This window comes from Lissotriton vulgaris, chromosome 9 (assembly GCF_964263255.1).
Source record: "Lissotriton vulgaris chromosome 9, aLisVul1.2, whole genome shotgun sequence".
Lineage (NCBI taxonomy): Eukaryota > Metazoa > Chordata > Amphibia > Caudata > Salamandridae > Lissotriton > Lissotriton vulgaris.
This window is the reverse complement of record NC_141697.1, coordinates 1192769052-1192792791: the sequence shown is the minus strand read 5'-3', so window position 1 is coordinate 1192792791 and position 23740 is coordinate 1192769052. Positions and strand designations below refer to the sequence as shown.

The 23740-nt window shown below is 44.7% G+C and overlaps 2 protein-coding genes across 2 annotated transcripts in view; one reads left to right on the top strand and one right to left on the bottom strand.

Moving 5' to 3' along the window:
- Positions 1 to 13593, bottom strand: part of XPC (XPC complex subunit, DNA damage recognition and repair factor) — an 86606-nt gene extending 73013 nt beyond the window's left edge. Inside the window, exon 1 of the mRNA XM_086939261.1 lies at positions 12996 to 13593. Coding sequence (XP_086795387.1) covers positions 12996 to 13428 — 433 coding nt within the window. The 5' untranslated portion in view covers positions 13429 to 13593. The remainder of the gene's footprint in view (positions 1 to 12995) is intronic.
- A 1043-nt stretch (positions 13594 to 14636) lies between these two features.
- The window catches only part of LSM3 (LSM3 homolog, U6 small nuclear RNA and mRNA degradation associated), a 31723-nt gene continuing 22619 nt past the window's right edge, over positions 14637 to 23740 (top strand). Inside the window, exon 1 of the mRNA XM_086936868.1 lies at positions 14637 to 14767. Within this exon, the coding sequence (XP_086792994.1) occupies positions 14747 to 14767 (21 nt within the window). The 5' untranslated portion in view covers positions 14637 to 14746. The remainder of the gene's footprint in view (positions 14768 to 23740) is intronic.

Here is a 23740-nt window from a genome sequence, read left to right as displayed (position 1 = left end):
GAAGCTTGCACTCTGTACTCCTGGCATCATCTTAGGTCTATTGCACCTTAAAATTTGTGCACCCCACTTTGCATGCTGCAATCCCGGTGCTCCTTGCTTTGGTACTACAATTGCCCCCGTTGCGTGTGTGCGCATCTTATTTCTATATGAGTAAAGAAATCTTTAGGATAGTAAAAGAGTTCACCTCCCCTTCCTCGAGTACGCCCTCCCATTCTCATACCGAAGCTTGGATTAGCCAGCTTGGTGATGTTTTCAAAAATAAAATTAAATCCATTCAGGATTCTTTCCCTGATGCTGGCCCTATTTCAGCTGCTAGCCACCTGACCACTTTACCCTTTTCACTGGAAGGGAAAGGTCCTTTTCTCTCCGTTTTTCCTCCCATGCCTTCTGCTACTTCTCTTGATCTCCTGTCTCGGCTACAATCCGGCTCGCCACTTGATCCTTGTCCAGCGAAATGCTTGGGGTGAGTAGCGCCTGCAGTTAATACCTTGCTTAATCTGCTGCTTAATTCCTCCCTGATCACGGGAGAGGTACCTCTGGCTTGGAAACATGCCTTGATCTTGCCGCTGCTTAAGAAGCCCACTTTGGATCCCCTTATCCATGCCAACTATAGACCGATCTCCCTCCTCCCTGCTCTGGCAAAGGTGATTGAGAAGCACGTGCATCTCTCCATTTCCAGCTTTATCGAGAGCAATAACATCTTGCATGATTCTCAAATCGGGTCTCCGTGCTAATTTTAGCACGGAGACAGCCCTTCTCGAGATCACTGATGCCATCAGAGAGACTCTTGACTCTGGGGGTAAGGCTATCCTGGTTATGTTGGATTTGTCGGCGGCTTTCGACACCGTTCCCCATGACGGTCTCCTTTTAAGACTCTGGGAGACCTGCTTTCGTGGGACGGTGTGGAACTGGTTTAAGTCATTTCTGACCGGCCGCCGACAAGTGGTCTGGGCACCTCCGTTCTCCGCCGAAGTGCCACCGCTGGAGGTGGGGGTTCCTTAGGGGTCTATCCCGAGTCCCACCCTCTTTAATATCTATATGGCCCCTCTGGCGGCGGAATTTTTTGGTGCCCGGATCGTATCTTATGCTGATGACACCAGGCTCCTTTTTACGTGCAATAAGGGTGCGGCCTTTGACGGTAGTCGGATCAAAGAATGCCTGGGCACTGTTTTTGACTGGTTTCAGCGGTACAGTCTGAAATGCAACTCCGATAAATCGGAGTTGCTTTTTTTCGGATGTCAGCCTGATCCCAGTTGGAAGACATAGTGGCCTCAGGACATGTTTCCTTCTGACGTTGCCTCTTCAAAAGCCAAAAATCTTGGTGTTCTGTGCGATGACGACCTTTCTTTCAGACCCCAGATCATTGGGCTATCAGGGAAATGCTTCGGCATTCTCAAAATGCTGCGGAAGTTTCTTCCGTTGTTAGTCTCTGCAACATAAAAAAAATCATTGTTCAGGTTTTGATAGGCTCGCGTTTGGACTACGCGAATGCCCTTTACCTCGGCCTGCCCAAATATCTTCTGGCACGTCTGCAGAATTCTGCTGCAAGAGCCATTTTTGGTCTTCAGCGTAGGGCAAAAGCCTCGGAGCTGCTCAAGAGACTGCACTGGCTTCCTGTCTCTAAGAGAATTACTTTCAAGGTTTTGACCCTTGCTTTTAAGGCCCTTCATTCGATTGGCCCAAAATACATTGGGAAGCGCATGGCCTTCTACGCTCCTAGGAGGACTCTACGGTCGGCCTTGTTGGCCAAAGCCGTTGTTCCCCCCCATCAGACGCGCTCGTATTGGAGGTCGCTCCTTCCGATACTTGGCACCTCGATGCTGGAATGAGCTCCCCGTTTCCCTAAGAAAAGCCAACAGTCTGTTCTCTTTCAGAAAGGAGTTGAAGACCTGGTTTTTATCCCAATAATATTCTTTCGGCCTTCGTGAGTTGCTGTGTTGTGTACTTTTTTCCAGTTCTCTTTGCCAAAGCGCCGGGACACTCCTTGGAGTAGCCGTGCGCTATAAAAGAGACCATAGAACATAACATAACATAACATGTGTGGGAAATATACATTATTGCTTCTTATGTGCTACCTCTTCATTGCCAATGCTTGTTTTTATCGTCAGCCACAACGGCATTGAATGTCATCACCATCATGCAATGGGATAAAGCGAAATCCTAACGCCACTGTAGCATAAACCATTGCTGTTCAGAAGATAGGTTTGGCCATTCCATCTAGAGTCAGGGGATATATACTTTCCTGCCCAATGAACAAAGCGTTCATGAAAGTGTAATTGGTTGAGGTCCTTTTCACCCATACAGGACATTGAATGGTACACAACAGGAAGGCCGATTTTCACATTACTAGCTTCAGCAGATAAAGCTAGTTTTTCCAACGTTCTTGCCTTATGGTGCATTTACGAACTAGTACCAGGAATGGACTGATCGCATAAAATTATCTTTGCTTATATTTTGGACTGTATGAATCCGGCATTACATTTTGTTGCTGAAGATGACTTGCCTTTGAAGATCCCTGTGCAGGTTACAGATATGTACCTTCCAGCTGCCATCTCCATGTGTAATTTCAGCTGCCATTCTCAGAGGCATAACACTCTTCGGATAGCTCTATCAACTGTACATATTTCGCATACCTTTAAACTTTTCCACTGGAGGAGTTGGAACACAGTTTACGCATACCTCTCAACTTCAGCGTTTCAAATCCCTTGGCTGTTCTGCTCCTCCTTAGCTTCACCGTGCTCAACTATACAAGAGATTACTCTTTAAAACCTCTTATGCGACCAACCATTGAAATAGGCTTCCAATACCTCCCAATGTCCCGCCATATAACAGTGAACCCCTCATATTTACATTCTACTGTCTCATTACGGGGGTAGCATCACATTTCTCTTGCATATCACATAAAGGGATAGATCCACCACACTTACATATCCTTTTCATGTTTTCTACAAATTCATATCCTCTGCCGTCTTGTACACTTAATACCTTCATAACTTATGCTATCTAGACCCCAATTACTGCACTAATATGAAACAAGCTGCATGTCTGCAACAACCTCCTCATACATATACCGCCCCACTCATCACAGCCTTAAAAAAGAAAAAGAATAATAATAACGTGGTCAGTGTTGCAAGTTATATCCCCTCAGTCTTCTCAGATCCATGAAATTGACCAGGATGGCTCACAGCTCACTGTACAGAGACCCTCATTCGAGTAACAAAATATCTATATGGCCTAATGCACCCTCAACCACCTTGCACAGACCAGCTCCTTTGGCATTGGTCCTCACTCACTTCAAACCAATGTCTGACCACTACCGCCAAACTCAGCTGCTTTCCTCCATTTTCATCAAACTAAGAGCCACTACCTCCATGGCCACCTACCCAAACACTATAAAACTATCCACTAAATATGATACTGCCTCCACTAAAGGTACATATATGAAGTGTAGAATGGTACTTCAACGCAGCTCATTACTCATCTTGCTCTAGTGTGGTACAGGTTATGCAGCTGTTGTGGGACCAGCAATTAAAGAGTGAACTTTGGTACTGAAGCTGGAGAGGAGAAGAGACTACTATGGACAGACCAGAATGACAGGTGAAACAGACATTTCGAATGGTGGGAAATCACCCACACATCACACCAAGCCATCTTACATCTGCAACTACTAACTAGCACAAACGACGCAACATTGAATCACCCACACAGGACAAGGGAGATAAAACGCATTACCAAAAACAGGTAAGCAATATATTTTAATGTGCCTGCACTGCCCATGAGTCTCCTACTGAATTAGCTAGCACCGACCGGAACATTACACATGCATCCAAAACAGAACAGTTATTCTATGTAGTCTGGTATTAATGTAGTCTGGTATTACTGTGTTAAAAAAAACACACACACCATTTGCAACAAAGGCGCACCACATCCACTCATATTCAATAAAGAATGTCAGACAGAACACTGCTCATACGTTCAACATACTGTGGTATGGGAACAATAGATCCAGGAACAGGAATCCATTGGTTCTGGAAATTCCAAAAGATTTTTTTTAAATTCCAAGACCCCCAATCAGGTCTTCAGGTGCCTGTCCCCTAGACTCTGGAACAACCTACCTGAAGACCTGAGGGCCAAATACAATTTGCTCCATGTTATAAAGAACCTAAAAGCTCACTCATTCAGAACTTATCTATATACTTTTTAGGTTGAAGCCTACTAGACAGCACAGCTGTCTGGTTTCCTAACAACATTTTGGAGACATTAGGAAAGTTTCCCTGGGAACAATTCCACCCATTGCTTACCATTGGCATTGTGTTTTGTAACTCACATTTGTTTGCAATTTGCTGGCTTTATTTGATTTAGACTGTCCCTCTTGCGTTCGTCCCTACCATGGAGCATAGCATTTTCCCTATATTCTTCTACAAGTTCTCGGTTTCTGTGAACAGGCCTTTCAACCTTCTTATTTTGTCACTTTTGCTGTGCATTATAAGACAGGTCAAATGTCAGGCTGTTTACCTCAAAAACGGCACAGTCCGGTCCCCACCAGCAGTGAACGTATGTGTGTTGTTTCCCGCACTCTCTCTCTACTGCAGTTTTAAAGCCACAGACACCACCGGTGCTGTGCTTGTGCGGTAGCGTCAACCCCAACAGTCACGTCCTTCACTTCCGCAATAACGCAGCCATTTTGGTAGTTTTAATTCAAGTAGATTTGTAGTACCTTTGGAAATAACTTAAGTTCTGATATCATTAAAAAGCCACAGTAGATATTAAAAGTACCATATTCAATTTAAGACCCTGTAATATCTAAATATTTGAGGCCACAAAGAATTATTTACGTAGTTACCTTGTAAGCACAACAAGATAAAATAAATGTATCAGACCCAACATATGCTAATGCGCACTTGGCAGCGCCATTGTGGTAGTTTGTATGGTGAAATAATATAGTCTTACATTTACCCTATTCTCGTTTTTTTGGTTTATATAACAAGATAAAAAAGTTCCACTACTCATATGTACCAGGTTCGTAGTAACAATCGATAGTATGGCGAATCGTCAGAATAGAAATTTAACGAGTAAACCAATCAAAGTGAGAAAGAAAGAAAGAAAGAAAGAAAGAAAAAGTAAGAGGGAATAAGACCTCATTGTAAATCACCTAGTTTGTGACATCACGGTGCTTAATACAAATAAAACCCTCAGGACAGGCTAAAAATGTGTCAACTAAATGCTTAGCATCATAAATTGCAATTCACTATACAATATAGACATTTGGTTTCCTATTTCCATTTGTTGGTTAAATATACAAGGTATCAAACACGCATACATGTTAACCTGCATATAACACAAATTTTGATGACATTGTTGCCCTGCCGTTAGACTCCATAACTACCCTGTTGGATGCCGCTTTACGACTCTATATGCTCGAGAGAGGTGAGATCAGTAAGGTTTACTTTATTCCAAAACCGGGTAAATGGCGATATGGGGTTAAAAAGTTCTGTTTCGGGCTCCTGCGACAGTATGTTATTTCGTTTTTTAACAGTGTTTTAATTGGCATTACACGCTTAGAGATTTGATTTTGAGGCCATTGTGGCAGACAACTTCCATGAACTGACTTCGCTACAGCACCGAATTTTGAATACGAAGTAAGTGCACAAAAGAGAGTTTTGGTGAAGATTACAATACTCACTGTTGACGACTAGTATTAATGAGTTTTTTAAATTCAGAGAGTAATAATTTGAGTGCTGTGACTTGCAGCTTATAACCAGTCAGAGTATCAGGCGTGTTTCAGAATAGATTTTCAATATGTTGGTTGGCTATTCAGATGAATTGGAAAAACTTGTGTATGTGGTTTAAAGTTGTATTTCTCCTACCACCTAGAAGTGCTCAATATGAATTTTAAAAACGTATTACGTGTTTTACCCAACATGAGTTTCTAGATCTAATTCTTCGATTTATTGTTCTTTTTAGACTTCAAAAGAAAAACGAAGTGCGGACGTGATTTACATCGCCAGGCTATATTTGAAATACTTTTTCTGGACTATCTTATCCAGACCTCGTGTGCTTTGATCCATCAAATTAGATGCGATTTTCTAATCTTGACCTTACCTTCTATAGAAGGTATTTCTATCTATTTTTAACTCTGCTTACATAAATCACCAAACACCGGTGTCTTCTTTGGGTATTTTGATTTCTTCTCTTCTCTCTCACCAATTTTTTGTGTCGCACACTATCAATGATGACTTTATTTATTAGACTGAGGTGAGTCTTACAATAAATTTCAGGAGATTCCTCGTCTTGGTCACTTTTTTGCATGATCACCAATGCAAAAGGAGAGGGACTTTTGATTAAGCACATTAGGGATATTCAAAATTTTAAATTGAATTTTTTAAGATAAATTCGTCATATCTCTCCATCAAATTGAAAAATGACAACAAAGTAATATTCTGTATGATCTTGTTAACAGCCTTGAAAAAGTCGCGAATGGCGACGAAACACGTGTCGGCTGTAGCTGTATCAATGTTGTAACTACAGAACAACTGTCATGTAGATCGCTTGCTGAACAGAATTTTCTACATTAATTTTGTATTAAAATAACTTTGCTGGTTGGGACCAATCAGCTGTTTACATACTTTGTGCTGTGCTCTGTCTATGTTTCTAAGTTCAGTAATATATACGGAGAATTCTGCTATGTATTAGGTGATATTGTGGGTGGCACGGTATGAAGACATAGAGCACGCTTTAAAAGAGAGTTACAAGCTGACCCTAATGCAAACATAGCGGAGGTGCAAGCTGTTTTGAATATTCCACTGCCACCATTCCTTTTTCTGTTCAAACGGCAGGCTGTGTCTCCCGAGGGAGCTTGGTGTTTACTTTTCTTTCTCTGACTTCCAAGTGAGAGGATATATGTCACAGTCATGCTGTGAAAGGAAATGCTTTTTCTAGCACATACCAAAATTTAAATGTCTGTAAATGAACTGTGCAGCTATTTCAGAATAAATCAAAGTTAGGCAAACAGGCTTTTTTTGTAATTCTGAAGTGTGGTGTAAATAAACATTTTCATACAATCAAAACACTACATGATGACATTTCCATATAGTATCGTTTGTGTGCTGTATATTTTATCAGTAAAGCTGTCTGTGCAAAAGCAGTGGTCTTTTCATTTGAAAATGTGCTGTCTGAAATGGCAATGCTCTATCACACCATGCATACTCCACACTACGCCACTCCACAACACTCTACTCTATGCCACTCCACTCTACGAACCTACACTCCATTCTATGACCCAATACACCACTCTACTAACGCAACTCCACGTCACTCTACCCCATGCCCCGACACTCCACTCTACAAGACCCCACTCTCACCTACGCCAATAACTCTTACTTATGCTGAAGAAAAGCCATGCTGGTGTACATCATTGCTGAAACACATTGGCTAAGCCAAAAGTTCTAGCATAGGCGACTCCTATTGGCTTTGCCAATGCTTGTTCATGGACAGTCTCTGCTACTTTTTAATCCTATGAGGACGATGCTTCTAATAAGTAAACATTCTGCCTTAGTTTATTTTACCATTATCCGCTTTTCTGTAAGGTGCTCAGCTGCCCATGTGGGTAATTCCATGCTTCATAAATACTATAAAACAAACTTTTTTGAACTACGACCCAATTTTCGAATGACACACTTTCACAACCCATTTAGCTTTGGAGGGGGTGGTCAGAGGGCCATTTTCTTTAATTCGGTGTGTGCATGTGTACACTAGCCTTTTCACTCCCATCCGCCTTGGTTCTTGGCCGCCTCACTTGACAGCGTGGTTAGTTTAATTTCCTGCTTCCTCAGAAGATGAGTTATTGGTGCAGGTTGGTGGGCTGCATGGTCTCAAGATACGAGTAAGCATATTTGTAAATATCCCACAGACATACAATGTAGCAGGGATTCAGAATGCTCACAATTGCACTGATACTACAACAACACATGCAACAAAACGTACTGCAAGGCAGTGTATACATGGAACACAGCACAGACCTGCCATGTAATTCGATGCCGCTGTGCTCAAAGCAGCGCTCACCCATCATCCACAATTCAGATAGGCCTGTAGCGGACCATTATGATTTCAGCGCCAGAAGCGACATCCATAACGGTCATTGTTTTTGTATTTATATAGCATTTACTATCACTGACAAGGCGTTGAAGCACTTTATGTTGGGCAGCAGCAGGCCGCTCTGGAATCCCAAGGTTGGTATTACTGGTTATTGTTTGCTACTGAGATTAGTCTTGTATTAACAAGCAAAACAATCCATGCATTCACTCAAGTTTCTTTATGGTGGATTAAATTAATGAAAGTTATTTGTGATCATTAGTTGGGGTGAAACATGCTCATGTTCGGTGGGATTAATAGATAACCTGGAGAAGGTTAGATACTGTTCAATTTCAGGAGTACAACTTTCAGAAGAGGAAAGGTTGTGAACATGTAAAGGAGTTGTGACCAGCTTCCAGACGTAGAGTAGTAGAATTTATGGCAAACATGCATTTGAGAGAATATATTGAGTGCAGAAACAAGAGGCATGCAGAGGGTGGAAAGCAAAGAGAGGGCGATTTAAAAGAAAAAGGAAGAAGTTTTGAGTTAATGTCAGTTTTTCATGCCCGATTTTAGGGATATTGCGGTTCTTTTTAGAGACAGCATGCAACTGAAGGATGCAAAACAATGGAAAAACAAGCATTTACAATGCAATAGGTCTCGCAGCATTAAAGTTTGAGTTACTGGCATTGTAAATGACAATGCTTTGCATTAATTTTTTTTTAATTTGCGATTGGTATATAAACATTGTTTGTGAGTGGTTAGCTGTTGCTAACAGATACCCTCACAGACCTAGAGCACTGCACGGCTCATATAATCGAATATGCACTGAAATCGGCACGCTGCAATGCTGATTGAATGCATAGGGCCCAGGGCCCATGCACACCTGATATGCAGCCGAGGCCTACCTTACTGAGGGCCCCACAGAAATTAATCAGTGATGCCACAGGCCATGGTGCCAAGTAACCCGAGAGCAAACAATGTGTCACGTGAGTGGATGTCGGTCAGCTGTCGCTCAGCACCACACAGGCACGAAATACAGCACGCAGGCCTAGAATTCTGCAAGGCCTCTTTTGAGAATCACTATGCATCCAATCAGCGGTGCTAAGAGGTACCTATGATTAAAGTCACAGGAAAGCAGCTTTGGCATGCCGGGGAAAAGCCCTATGAAGTTAAACTCGCACTTTGTTTTGCTTTTTGCAGTTTTATATAGCACGAACTCGACCTGAAGGTGTTGCTAGGCACTGGGAAATTAAGTGACTTGCTCAGAACCACAGGATGTGGAGTCCAAGACGAGGCTCGAACCCGGTAACCCAGCTCCAAGGTCGGCAGCTCCGACCGTTATGCCACATCCTGTTTTTACTGCAGCGTCCAAGCACACATTACAAGAAGCAACTAACTTCATGTACAAAACGCACATTGTATTTGGGAACGTGTGGGCTGCGGCAAGAGCGCGCTTTCGCCAGGGCGAGACCTAACCAGTTCGTGTAGTGGAACATTACTGGTTTCCGGGTGCTTCCCTGCGCCCCTGCACTGTAGCACTCGGGTAGCAGCAATGCTTGTGTAAGTTGTAAATGAAGACTCCGCAATTCAGCCTTCCTCGGGACAGAAACACCTCACACATATCGGCAGTTCTGAACTAAGCACGGTCAGCGTCAGGGATGTCAATGTGACGTCATTCGCCTGGACGTCCTCACTGGCCGAGCTCTGTGCAGCACAGATTTTGAAGGGTCTAGGGATATCTTGAGATTCAAAACTCAGCACCGCCCCCCGTGTGACTGACCTTGAAGAAAATGTGAACTCCCAAACGTGCCGATCTCTCTGAGCGGCTGGCAGGGTGGGCCCTTATCAGTGGCATGCCAGCCGAACACGTCACTGACTACTCTGCCTTAGGTGGCCGAATGTGTCCCTGTGTTTCCAGTTCCCCTGTGTGCCCCTCTGCCTGTGTGTGTGCTATAAAGACGACTTTGTTGCGTGGCAGCATCTCTGAAGCTGTCAGTCACGGCTCTACACAGACGACCCCCCGCCCGCGTACAGAGCACAGGTCTAAAAGACCCACACGCCGGCCCCGAGACGTGGCTGGAAGCGGGGGTCTGCCTGGCCCGGTCCACGTGCAGCCAGGTTTGGCACGAGCCCGCCAGAGTAAATGCCATTCCGGCGCGAGCTGGGGCACTCCTTTCCTGTGCTGGGCAGGGCTGGATCAGGCAGCACCAGCAACAAACGGAGCCTTTCATTCATGCAAACCCCTCCGAAGCAGTCACCGCAGCCTGCCGGCCACCCATGGCCCTCAGCAAGGGGGGTGGGGGGGTGGGAGAGGTTGAAATGACTGAAGGAGGAGGCGCTGGTAGAGGGGTGCTTGCAAGGAAAACAGCGACATCTGATAAGGTTCTAACCCCATGCTGCAAAGTACACTCACCGTACAACTTGAGTTGCAGGAGCCGAAATAGCACCTTTCCTGTTTTGTTATTATTCTTATTATTACCACTACCATAGAGGTGCTAGTTTAGTAATGAACAAAAGGTTGATGTTCCTTGTTGTTTGCTGTATAGGTCTATTTTCTGGCTTTCTATTAGGGGACATGTTGAAACCTTAAAATAACACCCCTTTGCAGACTTTCTGTTTAGAGTACTTGAAAAGAATAACTTTCAAGAATTCCAACTCTGTTCGCTCATGGATACATAACAATAATAACCAAAACAAGAACAATACCAGAGGTTGCTCTTATCGCGGGCTGCTTGCAGAAACCAGTGCTAGATGGAGATAGTACAGACCTGGCTGCCTTCTGCTGTAATGGTGGGCGGGGTCATCATGTCCCTGCGGCCTGCGCAAGGCGGGGGGCAGCGTCGAACTACGGCGCGCGCCTTGGGATTGGGTCGCGCGCGTGAGCTGTTTATGTTACAAGCTCACGCGCGCGACTCGTCTACATTACAAGCTCTCACGCACGCGACCCAATCCGAAGGGGTGTGTCGGAATCCGACGCTGCCATAGACAATGCTGCGCGCGTGGCCAGCTCCTGTCTCCCCTCGTTGTCGGCTGAGCCGACAGCTATAGCCGTCAGTGCACGCTTATACCAGGCACACACACACCACCAGCCGTCAGTGCACGCTTATACCAGGCACACACACACACACCACCAGCCGTCAGTGCACGCTTATACCAGACACACACACACCACCAGCCGTCAGTGCACGCTTTCACCGGGCACACACACCACCAGCTGTCAGTGCACGCTTTCACCGGACACACACACCACTAGCCGTCAGTGCACGCTTTCACCAGGCACACACACCACCAGCCGTCAGTGCACGCTTTCACCAGGCACACACACCACCAGCCGTCAGTGCACGCTTTCAACAGACACACACATACCACCAGTGCACGCTTTCACCAGGCACACACCACCAGCCATCAGTGCACGCTTTCACCAGGCACACACACCATCAGCGCACACTTCCCCCAGGCACACACCCTATCAGCCGACAGTGCACACTTCCACTAGGCACACACACCACCAGCCGGCAGTGCACCCTTCCACCAGGCACACACACACTACCAGCCATCAGTGCACGCTTCCACCAGGCACACACACCACCAGACATCAGTGCACACTTCCACCAGGCACACACACACCACAAGACATCAGTGCACACTTCCACCAGGCATACACACCACAGGCCGTTAGTTCACACTTTCACCAGGCACAGACACCATCAGTCGTCAGTGCTCGCTTTCACCAGGCACAAACACCACCAACCGTCAGTGCACGCTTCCACCAGGCACACACCACCAGCCGTCAGTGCACTTTTTCACCAGGCACACACACACTACCAGCCATCAGTGCACGCTTCCACCAGGCACACACACCACCAGACATCAGTGCACACTTCCACCAGGCACACACACCACAAGACATCAGTGCACACTTCCACCAGGCACACACACCACAAGACATCAGTGCACACTTCCACCAGGCACACACACCACAAGACATCAGTGCACACTTCCACCAGGCATACACACCACAGGCCGTTAGTTCACACTTTCACCAGGCACAGACACCATCAGCCGACAGTGCACACTTCCACCAGGCACACACCCCATCAGCCGACAGTGCACACTTCCACCAGGCACACACCCCATCAGCCGACAGTGCACACTTCCACCAGGCACACACCCCATCAGCCGACAGTGCACACTTCCACCAGGCACACACCCAATCAGCCGACAGTGCACACTTCCACCAGGCACACACCCAATCAGCCGACTGTGCACACTTCCACCAGGCACACACCCCATCAGCCGACTGTGCACACTTCCACCAGGCACACACACCACCAGCCATCAGTGCACGCTTCCACCAGGCACACACAGAACCAAACATCAGTGCACACGCCACCAGGCACAAACACCACCAGCCGGCAGTGCACACGCCACCAGGCACAAACACCACCAGCCGGCAGTGCACACTTCCACCAGGGGCACACACACCACCAGCCATCAGTGTACAATTTCTACAGGCACACACACCACCAGCCATCAGTGCATGCATCAATTGTTAACGCATCCACAATGAACTATTGTAGCAATCGCTGTATGTCACACATCACTTTTAAACATATTCATCTGAAGTGCAGCATGCCACCATTGCTGCAAAAATAAATACACATTTTTTGGACATACAATTTATAGACTTTTGTTGCAATTGATGTTGCAATATTTAGCAATGCCAATAGCTCAAACTTAATTAATACGAGACCCATTGTACTGCAAAAGCTTGTTTTAAGATAACTGCCCCGATGAGTTAATTAAATTGACATGCATGGTACCCAGGACACAGGAATCGAGGATTTGTAATTGTGAAACTATGCAAAGTTGTGAAGTGAAGATATGGAGCCTTTTAGATGAAGAGAAAAAAGGTCACTCACCTTTCACTTCCATTAGTTCATTTTCTACCTTCCACTGACCATCCGCAGGATCATCAGATGCCACTGCCTTCTTAACACACCTGCTAGGATCCTTTAGTGCCTGTTTTGCAGGGCCCTTGGCCGCCTGCCCTTTGACCACAGCCCTCCGTGGGACCTTGGCTGCCCCTTCTTTCTTATTTATGGGACCATTGGATGCTGCTCCTTTGCCTATAGAACACTTTGGAGCATTAGGCGTAGCAGCTTTGGAAGCCCTGGGTCTTTTGTTTGTCCCTCCAGGAGAGGGCACGGGTCCTTTGGGCACATCCCCCTTGCACAAGGCCCCCTTGGGTGTCTCCCCTTTTCCAGCTCCTCTGGGACCCCTGGCAGTCTCCCCCTTGGGTCGCTTAAGCTCTATTTTGGCAGCAGTCTCCACAGAACCCCTGCGCTTCAGCATCCTGCTCCCGGGGTGTAGTCACTGCTCTCCAGTGGGTTTACACAACAAAAGGCAGCATGGACAGAGGAACACACCCAGGCCCCTGTGCAGCAGGCAGGTTGTATAACTCTCACACATGCAGCTCATTAACAATGCACCGCAGAGCGCAGCCATTGGAGAAGCAGCAGGCAGGGGAGCCCGGAGCTCTGCTATTGGATGATAGACCATATGTCACAACAAAGGCCTCCTATTGGAGGAAAGAGCGGCTGCGACCACAGTGGCCTTAGCTCTGAACTTCAGGGGTAACATACAAGTAGGGTGCTGTCAAAATTTGAAGCGGCAGAGGATGTGGGGGCATGATATAGTGTTGAAACTAGACAATGCATATAGCATCGGTTACCGCACCTCATCATGATTTGGATAAACTCTCTGCTTTTCCAGCGAACCAAGAATGGTACAGTCCGCCCTGCATTCAAGCAACAGTAGCGGCCATCTTGGAAATATTTGTTCCAGCTTTAAACCCATGATAAAAATCATAGTAACATTGAAATAGGAGAAAATATGTCAAGGATTTTCCACACAAGTTTCACACAATTTACATTATAAACAGTATGATTATTTTCTATTCAAGTAAGCCCTTTTTCTTATTTAAATACGTGTTTGTTTTCCATCTGGCTTTTTGGCCCAGACTCTCTTTGAAATAAAAACGCTTAATCTGGGTAGGGCAGCTAATTTGTATGAGTTTGGTAGACGATAAGGGTTATTTTTGTTAATTAATCCGTAGGGGCGGCTAGAGGACAGAAGGCTAGACCGCAAAGAGAGTATTTGGCCGATTACTTGTCCATCGTATTTCCACACACTTTATCATTGGCTCATGTTCCTGGGTGACATATTTCATGCAAGAGAGGAAGAGAATTTACTAGTCTAATAATGCTTGAAGTTTCTGTATTAAAATTGCACATGAATCTGAAGGTATATATTTTTTACCTTTCAAAACTGCGTCTTGCAAATTAAAAATATATTCAGATGAGATTATTTTATAAAATAAGAAACATACAAAGAAAAGGGAGCAATGTCGATTAGCTTTTTTTATTAAAAACCTTTTATGGAAATGTTAGTGTTTGTATTTTTTTGACTTGATTTCAAAGAGGCTCAACGAAAACGGCTCTTTTACAAAATGGCCGTTTCCTTTTACTATCAAGTATGCACGATCCCGCTTCACCTTTGTCCTTCATCTGTCTCTACGATTCGGAATCGGCACAGCACACCCTTGCACTTCTCCGCCAGCAGAGCGTTGCCGGTTCGAGTCCTGCGTTGGTTAAAGCGCTGCTTTTGAAAGATGGCTGACGAAATAGATCAGGTGAGAGGTGCAGCGGCGGGATGTGGGGGAAACTAATGTGGGAGGCCATTCGATATTATAAAATTAGAGTTACGTCTTTTGGTGCTTTATTAGGTTGCGGAGTAGAAAGAGCATGGTGGGCCTTTTTATCCGGCTTACTGTGCTTCTTGTTGGTGGCTGGACATGGAGAGTAGAATGTGAGTTGTATGTTTATGCAGAGCAACTCTCAACGCGACCACCGTGTGCCCTTACATTGCAGGAGAATAACTTGCAGTCTCTGTATTCAAACGAATATTGACTGATACCGGGGCACAAGTCCTATAACACGCATTTGCAATGCAATTGGTCTCGCATTTGTCAAAGTTGGAGGTAATGTTGTTGTAAATGACAATGTCTTTTACTTATGTTTATGGCGTGGATGTATGTGGTGTGCAGTTGGCTTATGTGGGTCTGATTGAAATTATTAGTTGTGGAATTGTGTGGCGTAAAATAATGTGGCGTAGAGCGGATTTGTGCAATGGAATTATGTGGCATGTGTGCAGTGGAATTAGGTGGATAGTGATGTGTTATTGAGTGTACTGGAATTATGTAGAGTGGGATTGTGTGGTGTGGAGTTGTGAGTGAAATGATGCTGATGGGAATTATGTGGCATAGTGTGGAGTGTGTTTATATGGACTGTTGCTATGTGGTATAGTGATTTTATGAGGGGTGTATTTATATGTTGTTGAGTAGAGTGTAATTAGGTGGCATTGATGAATGCATGTATGTGTCAAGGTTATCTTGTACTTTTTTTTACATTCTACACTTTCAATGTACCATCACACTCACAGCCAGTCACTTTCACTGCCTATGTACCAATCATTTCTGGTGACCGAGTTCTAACGTAGCAGCATGGTATAGGGTACAGTGTTTCCAGTAGAGATTCTTCATTAATAAATACATAAAAACTTATACTACAAAAACACTCAGGGTGCACAGCAGACACACAGAGCACGAACACATTGACACATAGCCTGTATAAAGTGATAGGAACCCGCAGAGTACAGCAGACACATAGAATGTGGAACATAGTAACATAACACACAGTGACACACGACATGCACAACTGACACACAAGAAGAAAATACTAAAAAACACTCAATAAGAAGATAATGAAACAGAAAGCGGACAGTGACACTCAGGCTGCATGCAATGACACGCAAAGGATGCAAAGATTGTCTTACACCAAGAACGCAAAAGATGCACGCACACAGTTGAGACTGGGAACAGAGAAACTCTAAAGGAACACAGACACACTAAGTAGTGATTGTGACACACACAGGGTAAAAATAGTAACACACAGAGAATAAAGACAATAACACACAAATGGGAGCATACATTAAAACTACATTGATAACAAGTAACACACAATGTATATAATGATATACAAAACATCTCACAGATTGAAGAATAGCAAATCCATAGACTGCACAGCAATTACACATATACGGCTAAACAATATGTGTAGAGAGCCTCAGTATGCATGCACATACTGCCAAAAACATGGTATAATATCAAGATGTGGCTGAGCAGAGGAATCGATGCCACCTGGACAACAGGTTTTCAGTACAGTGATTTAATTAAACAGATTGGTGCATTGTGGCTAGGAGATTATTTTTGACTCCAATACCCCAACTAAGGTAACATACCTGAAAGAAATTGATGGTTAAAGGAAAATCCATGATTGGAAAACTGGTGGCACACATAGTCATTATAATGACACACAGAAGGCGCTGACAGTGCCACACACAAGGTAGTGATAGTATCACACGCATGTGGCACATACATTGAGTGCACAGTGTTCTCATCATATACACATAGGATGAACACTGACACATTCAATGTAAGACGGTAACACCTAGGGTACATACATATAGGAGTCCAATACAAAGAGACGCTGGTTGCACGCACAGGATGGAGACGGGGACATACAGAACGCACATGCCATTACAAACACATCGGATGCACACACTGAAACATCCAAATTTTACACCATCCACGCACTTTGCGGAAAAACAAAATGACTGCAGCTGACATTATATATGAGGACAATTGTCTGCAAATGCAAGTTAAATGTACATGAACGCAGTCTCATATTTTACGCAAAAAAAAGTGCACATGTGAAAATATACTATCGTTTTCATGCGATATTACAGATTTTTAACTTGTGCCAAAGAAAACAAGCCTAGGTTTTTATAGAAAACACATTGTCACAAAACCCAATTTAGCCATCCTTTTAAACTGGTGACCCGATTTGAGCACAGTAAATGAAACGATCTTCAATATTTTTTTCTTTAAAATCAAACAGATGTTGCCTATTATAATTAGAGAGTACCTCCCATTAATTTTAATTTATAGCAAAAGCAGTATTTGTCTCCTGGATGGAGGTAAAGGGCCAGGCCAGAGGAAGTCACAGACAGCATAGAAGATATTCAGGGAAAGAGCAGAGGCCTGACCCTTCACAACATATACACCATATGAACACAGGACACTTAGCCTCGGAGGGGTGGTTTTGTGGGAGGGGTGTGGGGGGTGCACGGGGAGATTGGCAAGGGGCCTGTGAGCAGTTTTGTGGGAAAGGTGAATGGGAGACACAGGAAGATAAAGCGACAGACAAAGTTTCAGCTAAGAAGTAGGTACCTATAAAAAATAAAGTGTTGGTGGGACGTAAAGCAGCAACAACGTGAAACAAAACATGCGCTGATGCAGGCTGCAGTAAACAGGACATGAAAGTTGTAAAACAAGCACTCTTGAAGAGTGCTTAGCGTTGATAGACACAAGATAAAATAAAAGTTGGAAAACACGCACTCTAAACACGAACAGCAAACAAAGAAACAAGATTAAATGTGGTCACTGCAGTGCAAATAAAGATAACATTACATGAGAAAACAAGCAGTAGACTTGGAGGGGTGGTGTGGGAAGTAGGTTCACCGGGAGATTAAGGGATGGCAAGGGGCCTGCGAGCAGTGTTGTGGGAGGGGTGAAGGAGAGGCACAGGAAGATGAAGCGAGGGACCGAAGTTTCAGCTAATAAGTAACTATATAAATGAATTGGGCAAGCTGCACACAAGACGTGTGGCCAGATAACTGGTGCTCCTTAGATTAATTAAGCAAAGAGTTCTCTCGAAAGGCTGATGCTTTCGGTAAGATTCTAAATGCTTTGAAGCCTTCTAACCACCTCGTCGACCGCTCCCTGCTAACGCTGTTAAAGACCTTACCCCATGGCTGCTCCCGCTATGGACCAAAATCATCAACAGTTCACTCCAACAAGTGGCATTCCAGATTCCCTCAAAGTCGGCCAAGTCTCACCCATCCTTAAGAAACCAACAGCGGACCGCACTAATTTAACAACTATCGTCCTATATCCAATATCCCTAACCTAGTCAAACTGCTGGAAAAATATGTACACCACCAACTAACAAAACATATCGCTCACTTCGACCTCCTGGACAACTAACAATCAGGCTTCAGAGCAGGGCACAGCACGGAATCAGCCATGACTCACATTATTGATGATGCATTTCAAATCCTGGACCAGAACGGCTCATGCCCACTCATCCTGCTGGACCTATCCTCCGCTTTTGATACGGTCAAACGCGAAAGTTTGCTTGACCTGCTCAGACTGAGGATGGGTCTCTCAGGATCTGTGTTAAACTGGTTTACCTCCTTTCTTCATAACCGAACACAACAATTCTAGATTAACAACACTCTTTCCAACCCAGTTCCAGTAAGGCTGGGCGTCCTACAAGGATCCTCACTTTCCCCGACATTGTTTAACTTGTTTATGGAGCCACTCGCCGAAATTCTTCAAGCGACTAACGTGCAATATCATATGTACGCTGATGATACACAAATATATCTTAAGATTAACACTTTAGAAGACATTAAGCAGCTTAACTCCACACTCATGAACACACAAACTTGGTTGGCAGAAAAATCATCTCAAACTGAACTCTCTAAAGACTGAATTCCTCCTTATAGCCCCCCGCATAAATCCCTTTGATGGAAAAGCTAATCCTACATCTCACTGCACTTAACGTGCAACCAACTATGGTGGACTCAGCAAAATCACTGGGAATAACTCTGGACAGCAATCTCAGCATGCAGAAACACATCAGCAACGCTACAAAGGGAGCAAACTTCCAATTAAACATTCTAAGGAAGTTGAAATCATTCTTACCAGTCAACGACTTCAAACAGGCTGTACAAGCGCCAGTTATCCCTCGTGTGGATTATGGTATTGTCTCTCTTTGCAGCCTCCCAAAAACAACTACAGCCCCCCTTAGAGCATCAATAAACTCCGCAGCAAGACTCCTCACTGGCTCGAAAAGAAGTTTCCACATATCCCCTGACCTAAAATCCCTGAATTGGCTCCTGTTTGAAGTAAGATTTCAGCTAAAAATTGCTTGCATGACACACAAGGCCTTACACCACAAGGCACCCATTTATCTCGCACAGAAATTGACAATTTCTGGTGGCTCAAGGTCTTCTAGGAGTACAGATAACCTGCTACTGAAACCTCAAAGATTCAATAGAAAAAAAAACATATAAACAAACGTTCTCTGGGATGGCGCCTAGGATTTGGAATACTCTTCCCCCTGAAACCCGATGGAATTCTTCTTTCGGATCTTTCAAAAAGGAAGTAAGAGCGATTCTCATGGCAAAATTTACTTGACTACTCTTCCCGGCCCTGAACCTTTTGTCATCCGAGACTCGCTGTATATGTTCTTGGAACAACTATGATCCCTTGCTTTGGTATTTTTACGATTCTTTCTGTGTGTTTTATTTTATTTTAATTATCCTTTGCTTGTTCTCTATACTGTGTTTTGCTTTTCACTTGTTATAATCATCTCTGTTGATATCCGCAAGGATCTAGTTTGCGCTCTATAAAACCTTCTAAATGAAATATTTTTTTAAATTTGTTTATTAACGTTTTTCAAATTCAAACAACATTAAATACATCCACCTAAGTGTACACATTATAGCATTCATACATGGCAATATCTCCTTTTGTTCTTCTCCCGAGACAGAGGTATATCTCATCAGTACTCTCACTTTTGTTTAACAGTCTTTTCTTCTGTTATTTAACCCCACATTTCATCTTTTTGTTCATCTCGCCCCCGTTCACTCCCAATCGTTCCCACTTTTATACATTCAATGTATCTTTCCCCCTGAAGATCCTGTCAGATCCCTCCCCGTGGAGGTTGACGGAGTGTCTCTTTTGTCAGTGGCTCTCCTCTCCTCCCATTGGAGGAGGGTCATGACGGGTGAGTCAATATGTACCCCCTCAGCGGGTCCCATATATACGCCGGCCTGGATGTGGGTGAGAGGAGCTCGGCATATAGGAGGGACTGTTCCTGCCACATTATAAGATCCTGCAACCAGACCTTATATTTGGGGGCCCTGCCTTTTCCCCATCGGCAAGCAATTCTTCTTTTAGCCAACAGGAGACCTAATGCTGTGAATTTCCTATGTGATGCCTCAACTTCCGCGGTGTATCCCAGCAACGTAATCGCCGTCGATTCTGGCAGTGGTGTCGCTATCATCCCCGAGTGCCTTTAGGAACTGCTGCTAGAATGCCTGTATGGATGCGCAATCCAAGCCTAAATGTAGAAAGTCTGCATTCTTTTGCCCATATCTGTTGCATCTGCTATCCTCCCTGATCTGATATCTGTGCAGTCTAGCTAGAGAGTAATACATACAGTGGAGGAATTTGTAATGTATTATGCGCAAGCGGCTGTTGGCAGATATGTTCCCCTTTTGAGCACAACTATATTCCCACATCGTATCTGTAAGGGGTTCACCCAGGTCATCCTCCCATTGGAGTCAGTGGGGGCATCTGTTAAGGAGGCCTGTGTCTGGCGGTAGAGGAGGGAAATCAGGTGTGTTGCGCTGGTGCACTGCAGTAGGGCATGGAGTGGTCCCAGCGTTGGTGGTTCCTGAGGGAAAGCGGGAGTAAATGCTTTGACACTTTGGCGTTTTTTTAGAAACAAGGGGAACCCATCGGATAGCTAAGGACCATGGGTATAATTACGTTATAGAAAACAAAGGTTCCTAGCTCATTCAAAATCAACACAATACAGTATAGGACACAATGGAATACTATACGTTATGGTTTCCTAGCCCAGCCGGGCAAGGAATTTATTTCCAAGAAACAATGTCAAATATACAATACAGAAAATATAGCATGACACAAGCCTGTGCCGTACCAAAAGGAAAGGGAAGAATAAGAGTAGAGTGAAAGGGATGTTTTTCAGGCAAAAGAAAGGAGCAAAACAGGGCACTGTAGACAAATTAAAGAGTACTGACAGTATCGCCTGGAGTAGAACATACACAATCTCATTAACAATATCGTGAGTGTATCCCCACTCATGGGTGTCGACGTTTCGATCCCTATTGCTCAATTAAATAAATGGGATCATCATCAGGACTTAGAAATAAACATGCCTGAATGTAAAGAAGCCTGTTAGGAGAAACAAGAAAGATAAAGAGTTTTTAAGAGTAACACTAAGGAGTAGTTTGCACATGTCTGTCATCTTTGCAACACAGCCGGATTCGCAGTGTGTGAATTAGTGCAGGGTGATAGTGCCAGGTAAAAAGACATAAAATACTGTTTTGACATTACTCGGAATCGCAGTGACATGCGTGGTATGCTGCGATATGGACTGTGCAGTGACAGTGATTGAATTGGTTCGTCGCAAGGCGTGGCGGTGAGTTGGAATTTTCACTGTGCAGTGACAATGACTATGGCTTATGGTGAGCGTGTTGGTGGGTGGTACTAATGGTTCAGTGATTGCGGGCGAGTCAAGCGCTATATTACTCTATTTGCTGGTGGGACCTGATTACACTGTTTGGGAAGGGTAATGGAAATGATTCATACCTCTATTTTTGAGGTAAGAAGCCTCTCATTGAGAGGTTTCCTGCACTTCTGAGTAATGCTGACGGTAGTTATTAGTTGTAACCCTCACATTGTTATGTAACACATCTTGTACATTGATGTTTACACTTACATGAATTATTGTCAATGTATAATGTGCATATTACATAAAGCGCTCTTGACACACTGCATTGGGTTCTGTAGCGCTAATAAAGAAATAAAATTGTGGTATTTAAATTATTTGTATAAATACTGTGACAGACCAACAGATCTGACATTATAACAGAGCATACATATTTTACATTCAGGGACTGAACAAAGTGAAAACCCTGCCTCTCTTAAGTACTTGTGAATTGATAAGCTGTGTCTTTGGCTCCCCTCTTTTGCATTTCCATCTAAGTGGAAGGCCCACACTGCGCCCAGCCAGGATCATATTGGAACGAAAGGAGACCTGATGGCCCCTTAACTTTGGCCTTCATCTTTGACCCAGCTGGAGGTGAAAATAAAAAAACTCCCCTCCCTGTCTGCACAGTGCTGCTGGGAATGGAAAGAAGACGACATGCAGGCACTGCTTAACGTGTCCCGGTGTCTGAAAATTAAACGGGGACAAGTTCAGCATATTTCAGTGGGGCCCACCTTCATGGGAAGGTGGACGCCATATATGCGGGTGTACCTCCAACTTGTCCCCTGGCTGATATAACAAGCATTTGCAATGCATAGGTCTCGCATTTTCAAAACTTTGTGTTATTGGTATTGTAAATGACAATGCCTTTTATTATTGCCGGTTTTTTAAATACATAAATGTTATGTTATGTTAGTAGTTTGTGTAAGTGCGACAGCTGCCCCAGCAAAGAGGCGTCCCGGCGCTGGTAGATCAAAAGATGCAGTACAGTTAGAAAGAGGCCAAGCTAGGACGTGCATCCCTAAGAACGGGGAAATAAGAAGGTTTTAATAGCTTTCCGGAAGGCGGACAGGTTCTCCATTTCACGAATGCCCACCGGCAAGGAGTTCCAGAGCTTGGCTCCCAACACTCGAAAGGAGCGACCACCAATGCGACATCGTTTAGTCCGGGGTACGATCACTTGATGTTGTCCCAGTGAGCGCAGACTACGCTGGGGCACATATGGGGTCAGAAGTGGACACAGGAGATCAGGGCTCCCAGATTTAAGAATCTTAAACGCCAGACAGAGAGCTTTGAACTGGATTCGGGAATTAATCGGAAGCCAGTGCAGCTTTCTGATTGTGGCTCTGGCTGAGCACCTACGGGGGAAACCTACCAAGGGCCTTGCTGCCGAGTTCTGAACTCTCTGCAAACGCGCTATCTCGGCTTTGTTTGGACCCAAAAACAGCACACTGGCATAGTCCAGGCGCAATAGAATGGTGGCTTGGACAATGAGCTGACGCACTTTAGAGTAAAAAAACTTAAAAATCGGGTTAAGGCCTCTCAACAGACCCACACGGGTAGCTGCCACTCTCTTGGTGTGGGTCTGAAAACTGAGTGAGGAGTCCATCCAGACTCCCAGGTTTTTAACTAGTGACTTGGATGCTGGCATGGTGCCCAGTGAGGATGGCCACCAGTGCTCATTCCAGAGGGTGGTGTTCTTCCCTACAAGCAGCACCTCAGTTTTGCCTGCATTAAGCTGCAGGCAATTGTCAGTGATCCATTGGGCTACTGCAGCCATCCCGTCTCTAAATCTCGTGGCCGATGTCGATGGCCCTTCAGTGAGAGTGATGACCAACTGAGTATCATCTGCATATGATACCAGCGTATGGTCCCACTCTTTAGCTACTGCCGCAAGCGGCTGCACATAGAGATTAAAAAGAGACGGGCTGAGTGCAGAGCCCTGAGGGACACCCTGACCGATGTAGTGGGACTGAGAAAGATACGGAGGTGCCCGCACCCGGAAGGATCTGTCCTTTAAAAATGAACGAAACCATTCCAGGGTGAGACCAGTAATCCCAGCTGATTCCAGACGGTATAACAGGATGTCATGCGACAGTGTCAAAGGCAGCGCTGAGGTCTAACAAAATCAGCGCTGCACTCTGACCGGCGTTGAGAATTGTCCGGAGATGTTCAGT